This window comes from Buceros rhinoceros, unplaced genomic scaffold (genome assembly GCF_000710305.1).
Source record: "Buceros rhinoceros silvestris isolate BGI_N320 unplaced genomic scaffold, ASM71030v1 scaffold1778, whole genome shotgun sequence".
In the NCBI taxonomy this organism is placed as follows: Eukaryota; Metazoa; Chordata; class Aves; order Bucerotiformes; family Bucerotidae; genus Buceros; species Buceros rhinoceros.
The window spans coordinates 41,312-48,421 of NW_010426158.1; the positions used below are offsets into that span (position 1 = coordinate 41,312).

A 7,110-nucleotide genomic window follows, 5' to 3' on the forward strand; every position below is an offset into this window, starting at 1 on the left:
AAATTTGGGAAAATTTTGGAAATAGAAAGTATTTTGTGGTACTATGACATGGCTGAGAGATGGGAGGGAAACTCCAGCTGCTGTGAGGCTGCTGCTGGTCCTAGAGCGGACATCAGCGGTTGCTGGGTGTTTCAAGGACTGCCATGGATTTTCCATGTTGTGTATGTGATTGCCACTGGCAGTTGTTCATTTTCTTCCCACTCTGAATGGGAAGGTGACTTACCTCATCTCTGAGGGTTCCTAATGACCCCATGCAGAAGCTGCTTCTCCCGCTCCAGTAACACGCTGGATTTCAGGAGCATTTGGGCTATTTCACAGGTAGCCGTGTAATAACTGTCCAGTTTCTAGGAGCAATAACAAGCTTAAATCAATCCCTGTAAAACGTTTAATTTAATGCTGAGTTTCTGTAGGTCAGTTAAAGTAAAGAAAGTCTCTAAGAATAAAATACAACGTCCTCGCTGATTTCTACAAGGGGGAACCACGAACCAAAACCGGGTGGGCAAACCCAGTTTTCTCTCAGTGTTCATATCCGAGCTCTGCGTCTGTCTCATTGGCCTCTCATCGGCGATCATCGTGGTGATGATTAGGACGCTGGAGGCAGTTTGGGTGCTGGCCCTTCTCTCATTTGGGCATGCTTCCATCTTTCAGAATGCCAGTTAAAATCCTTGTGCTCTAAATCTAGTAATTGTTGGATCTTACTTCTTATCGCTGTTGGATCGCAGGAGCAATCTGTCCCTGAAGACTGCTCCATGTGTTTGGCCAGTGCTGTAAATCGTTTGCCAGAACCACAGAAAGTCCTTACAGATGTCCTCTTCAACCATCCTCTCCTGCAAAGTCTTTAGTTACATCTTTGGCATTTTCAGTCAAATAGATTTAATATTTTCATAAAATAACTTCAAAAAATTCTCTTTTCCTGTGACATGCAACTTAATTTGCCAAGCAACTCATATGTCTGTGTTAGGAAATGCTTTTGGTGTGTTTAATACCTGGGAACATCGTTTGCAAGCTTTGTTTAAGAGAAACACTGCTGTGGACAAGTAGGTTTCAGCAAGGGAGGTCTGTGAGGAGCCTGAGGGATGTAAGTGCTCAGATCCTTTGGGAATCCCATGGCCAAACGTGCAAAATTCCGCTTGATCCTCAGAAATTCTAGTGAAGCTTCATAAAGGAAGTACGATCATGAGAGAAGAATGACTTGGGGTCCTTTGTTTCATCTGGCAGCACGGTGAGCCAGGAAAGGCCCAGCCCCTGTTCCAGCTGTGCCGCTCTCCTCCTGCAGCTTTTCATTTAGAGCCAGCGGAGGAGGAGAGCGCACGAGGCACCTCCGCCTGTCCGAGCTGGCTGAAGGGAACCTCTCAGCCAGAGCTGCGGGCTCCCCACGGGGCGAGCCACAGCGCGCTGATCTCAAAGCCAACGCTGAGAACAGATGTGACTCTGTCAGGACTGAGTTCACCTCAGGCTGGCCTGGCTCCACCTCCACCGCGCTGCTACACCCCAGCAGGTGACGGGCAACAGGCGGGGCTGGGAAGAATGATGTGATTTTGAGGGCAGAAGGTTATAGCTCTGATTTCTTTTTATCGGGTATTTTAAAGTAATGGTGGGGAATCTGATTTCACTTAGAGCTCCTTTGTGAACTTCACTCTGCAATCATTTCTTAGCACGGCGTTGAAGGATTGTTGGATCCCTTCCACATTTAGCTTCCTCCCCCGACTCTGACACTGCAGGGTGCCAGCTATGGCAGGCTGCAGGGGCTCACGGCAGCAGAGGTAAATCTCCGGTGTATGGCAATATCAGAGAAGCTTCCCAGGTGCTCCAGAGTGCAGTGACCAGTGGGACCCCAGCCAGTCCTTCCCTCATTGCTGCTGGCTCAAGCAAAGCCTCGATGGTCTGATGACCTGCTAAACATCGCCTGCGTTTCATCTAAACCAGTAGGTTACCTAGTGTACCTACCTTTTTGCGTCATCTCTGCCCTGATTCCCCTCCAGAAGATACCAAGGATGAAACAGTCACTCTTCGCATCATTCTTTTTAGGAATCCTGTAAAACTGTACAAAACCCCAAATACCTTTTCAGAAAGAGCATGAACTGTGCTACCTGTGGATTGGCAGAAGCCTTTGGTCCATATTTCTGTCTCCTATGTAATAGCTGATGACATGAAACTTACCTTTTGGTCACACCAGCTATTGTTCCTCACGTAATTTATCAATATAATGAAAACTCTTCCGTGCACTGATTATCTTGTCCCCTTTGGCCAAAGCCTCTAAGATGCAGTAAGGATGAAGTCACCCAGGTTCTCTGTGGGCTCCCGGTTCACCAGTTGTGGTGGACACTTAACTGAATGTCTCTTGGCTTTTGAAACCAAGCACTTGAGTCTGCGTTGGAGCTTTGCGGTCATGGGTCTCATGGGTCTTGTGTTGCTACAAGAGAGATACCATTCTCCATCAGAGTCTGTCAAACGCCCTGTTTAGCTCTGTGTCATGATGAATTGTTAAAAAACTCTTAGATTTTGCCAAATAATTTGCTATAAAGAAAGATATGTCCAGCAAGTTATGCAATTACCGTTATTAATCAGCTTGTGTCTTTACAAGTTCAAGGGAATCTTACTTTACACTGGAATTTTTAGCCGATGAGCTGGATTCATGCAATTTCTTTCCCTCCTCTTTAGAGAGGGATGGAGGGGAGTTAATTCCACCAATGCTTCAAGAGACCAAATATCCCCCGTTTATTAATTAATAATATCCATCTGGATTATGTCAAATGTTTCCCCCTGCATTTCCATGGATTTTTATCCAAAGAAAAAGCATTCTGAGCCCTGTGGTATCAATTTTGAAATCTTTGGAAGCCCGGCTGTTCTTTCCTTGTTTCTAGCACCTACTAGTTACAGGACATCAGGAATGCGAGTGGAGGACAGATGATGGGAGGAGGCTGCGCTTGTGAAATCTTCCTTTGATGTGTGGGAACAACCAAAATAGGGTTCTCAAAAGCCACTACAAGCCAAAAAAAGTCCTCTGATACTGAACATCTCAAGAAGATGAAAACCTTCCTCCCGTTTCCATTGTCCCTGGCCTGAGCTTTTGATCTGACGCAAGAAATGTGGTATGTGTCTGAAGTTTGGAAAGTTTATGCTGGCAAATAGAAAAGGGGGAGGTGGGTTGAGTAAGCTGGGACTGAGCTTCAGGCACATAACGCTCATGTCCCTGCTGAGGGCCCTATGCATGAGCGGGCCCCACAGTGAAGAGCCAGGCTTTGAGCCACGGGAGAAGAGCCGGCGCCAGATGCTGTACAGAGGTGAGCCTGAGCCCGCCGGCTCTGCAGGACTCGGAAGGCCCAGGGGTGAGTTTTGCCGGCAGTAGCCTGCCGCTGGTGCTGGCCAGTGAGCTCCTTGGCCAGTGCAGTGCCTCATCCCTCCTGCATTCCCTTTGCGTTCACACGCCGTCTCCTATGTCAGGCCCATCTCCCGCTGCGGTGCTGGCAGGAGATGCGGCCCCGTTTCAGCTCTTTCCAGCTTTCTGACCCAGTTCAGCTGCATCTGAGAGGTGGGGTCTGGAAATCAGAGACAAGCCCTCTTGCCGCTGGGACCTCAGTTGCCAGAGGCTCCAGTTCAGCGTGTCCATTTAGGCTCAGATTTGACTTTTTGCTTCCATATGTGCAAAAAGACAAAAGCCCGAGTGTTTTGCCGAGTTGAGGCCATCCTTCACCTTGTGCAATCCACGCAAACTGGAGAGGGAAGGCTGTCATGCTCTCCTGACACCACAGCAGCAGCCACCAGCGCTGCCCATCAGCTGTTCCCTGTAGCTGCTCTGGTTGGGTGGGTGACTAACCTTACCCATGGCATCAAGACATATTTGCGTGGTAGATAAGGATGTTTTCTGCCTCTGTTCTTCACAGAGCTGTAACTTTTGCATTGGAAGTGGTGATAGCAACAGAGGTGGGCGCTGCTTGCAGTGAAGATTTCCCACCAAACCCACACGTTCTTCCTCACTTAGTGTAATCCCTCCCTCTACCTCAACCTTGTTGACTAGGAAATGCCAAGACTTTAACACTGAGAGTTTAATACATTGCACATTTTGCTAATTTGCTTTCTGGCTGTGAGCCTCTGTGCTATCATTTCCCAGCAGTTTACTCAGAGGGCTAGAAACTTTCTTTTTTTGTTTAATGAAAGTGGGAATTCTCCCCGAGTCCCTTGGCTGTGGCAATGGCAGTCTTAAGAAAAACAGAACGTGACAGAAAATAGATGAATGGCTCCGGTACTATTGCAGTAGTGCGTAAGGACCCCGCTCGTGCTATGTGCTGCGCTAGCTTATGAAGGACTCTCCTTGTTGAATGAACTGTGTGTAGTCTGAGATTTTGAATGTGACTAAATCCCTTGTGCTTTTCCTTCTTTAGTTTGGCTCTGTGGGTCACACGGATGTGAGAACTCGCTTCTTTCTCCTTTATTTCTTTTGGGTACCTCTTCAGTGCTAATCATAAAAACTAAGATTTCTCAGCAATTTCAAGTCTGGAGGCTTCCTGATCTCTATCATTTGGTGCTCAGGGAAAATAAACTTGTTAATACGGCCTGAGCCTTAATGACTGCTAAGTGTATATAGTCAATTTATAAAAGAGCGTACCGGGTTATTCTGTGCATGCCTTTAAATCTTTCACAGCATTTATCAGCAGAGTGCTCATTTAAAACATGTTGTTTTAATGAAAAAGATACTGTCGCCACTGTTTTGCGTTGATTATGTGGTAACACATTTTTATTATCACCCATAAAAATGATTTGGAGCTGTTCCACTCCAGATGCAACCTTCAGCAGAGCTGTGCTAGTGCCGCTCGTGCCACCCAGGAGGGCCCCAGACTCCTGCTGCTCACCGGTCTGCGACCATTGCTGCTATTGATTTAACATCACCTCTTCCCACGACACTGCTGAGCTGCGGCAGGATGCTGGCCAAGACAGCCCTTGTCGGTCCCTTCCTCACCGCAGGAGTATCCTAACACTGCCCTGGCTGTAGTCCCTCTGATGTGCCTCCTCCAGGATTTGTTTTGCCTCTGTTGCTGAGTACACTTTGGCAGTATCCAGGTGTTTTGCCTCATATAAATACTTTTAATCGTATAAAGTGATTCAGAATAGGTCTTCAATGCACACTTGAGTCCCACATCAGTGGGAATTAAGCACAATTACAGTAAGGCACGTGCCGAAGTGTCTGAACTGAGCGTATTTCCTTGAAAGCCTGACAAATAAATCATTGGGTGGAAGAGCAGAAGCACACGAACACAGAGTGGCCTGATTCCTTCCTTGCCTGGCGTCCCAGAAGCCTGATGACCTGATGCCTTTTTGCTTTCTTATTTCTCAGAAAGCAAGACTCGGGATCCACAAACAAAGATCCTCACCGTAAACGAAGACTTTTCCTTGTTCGCAGCAGCTGAGGTTCTGTTCCCTTGCACTTAACCCAGCTCCCAGTTTAATGAGTTTCTGATTCACCCCTGTCAGGCCAGTACATTCTGCAGGAAGCTCATCACTTCTGGCGCTGCTGCAATACTGGCTCTCCCTGTGCCTTGTAATAAATAAGTGATAAACCTTGTAATAATCGCAAGTTAAAAACAAACGAGTGGAGCCAAGTCACTCTCAGTTATAATTGCAGTGTGACTTCATTATGTAAAGACAACACAGCATATAAAAGCTGAAACTTCAAGGGATTTTGTGAAAAGTTTGAGCCGTATTCTCTTTTATTCCCCTTACCCCTACATCAGGATTTGCTTTGGTGGTTTCCAGACCGGGCGAGCCAGTGCTCTACCAAACCACAGTGTTGTGCTCCGCAGACAATCGTCCTGTGTAGCTTTGTGCCTAGAAAGCAGACTTTGCTGGTCGTGCCAGATGCTTGGATCAGAGCTGCTCTTCTGGAGACCTCCCTCCTGGGCACCCTGAGGTGCCAGATGTCCTGGGCATGCAGAGTACAGCCCTTCACCTTGTACCAGCTCTCAGAAATTTCTGACCTTATGGTGCTGGGTCAGAGCATGTAACCTCGCAGTGAGGTGCTGTGTCCCCTAACACCACCTGTGGTGCCCAGAGTCATGTTGCTCACCTGGGAGACAACCCCACGTGAGGCTGAGCCGCTGGAAGCAGTGAAGTCCTCTCCAAGGTTGGTGTGTGTGGGACCCTCTTGCAAATTTTAACACAGGAATTTCCTACGCTAATTACTGCCCCTTTCCAGAAAACCAAGAGTGCTTTGATTAACACCGAGCTCCGGGCAAGGAGAGGAGTTTCAAGACCTCTTCAGGGTTGCGCAAAACCACCCCACTGACCTTGTTTGCCTTCCCCATGTCCTTTGTCTAGATCCTTCTGCTCGAGGCTGCGGAGCGAAGCCCACCGTTGGAAAACAACCTGCCAATCACCGGGACGACAGCCACCTGGTACGACGATTTGCTGCCGGATGCCTTTCCCCTGCTGAATCCTGGGACAGTCCTGAGGAAAAAAGTGGGGTCTGTTGGTAAGCCTAACCTGCTCTTCACCGGATCGCCCACCCTACGCCACCAATTCCTGTAGGGTCACTAAAATGGGGGCTGTGTCAGTCCGCTGTAGTGTTGGAAGCTGTAGGGGAGAGGGGTGTTGCAGAGCACTTGGGGCAGTGTGGGCGGTTGGAAGATTACGTGCTTACGTGCTTACGTAACAGCAAGGCAGTAACCGCCCACGATGGGCGAGGCTTCTTGGGGAACTATATAGCCCTGTGTCATTACACAATAAAGTGCCATTTTTGCATCTTCTATATTAGAACAGTGTATAAAATGTCCACCAATGGTAGAGGTTGGGTGCCCAGTATCACAGCAAGTTGCCACAGAGGGGTTGGAGCGAAACACTGGCAGTTCCTTCCCTCTGCTCTGTAAAGCAGAAGAAGGTTCAGATTTTAGGTGGACCGTTCCTCTCTTTTTGCATGCGCACAGTTGCTGCTGTGTGTTTGATGCGTCAGGCAGCAGATGATGGGACTGGGGTCACGCTGGGGCCGGGTGGTGCTGTGTGACAAGCACAGGACAGGCAGCCTGGCTGGCCTGGGTGACTCTGTGTCTGCCCTCCGCTTTGCACCCTTTGCAGGGACACCACAGCTTGGGCTTCTGCAAATGCTCCCTGCAAGATGGG

General features: G+C 48.4%; 1 protein-coding gene across 1 annotated transcript in view; it reads left to right on the plus strand.

The window, feature by feature from the left end:
• LOC104498045 (collagen alpha-1(XXVI) chain-like) overlaps positions 1-7,110 on the plus strand; it is a gene marked incomplete at its 5' end in the record, with an annotated part of 38,165 nt that overhangs the window by 4,250 nt on the left and 26,805 nt on the right. Inside the window, one exon of the mRNA XM_010141367.1 lies at positions 6,313-6,466. Within this exon, the coding sequence (XP_010139669.1) occupies positions 6,313-6,466 (154 nt within the window). The remainder of the gene's footprint in view (positions 1-6,312; positions 6,467-7,110) is intronic.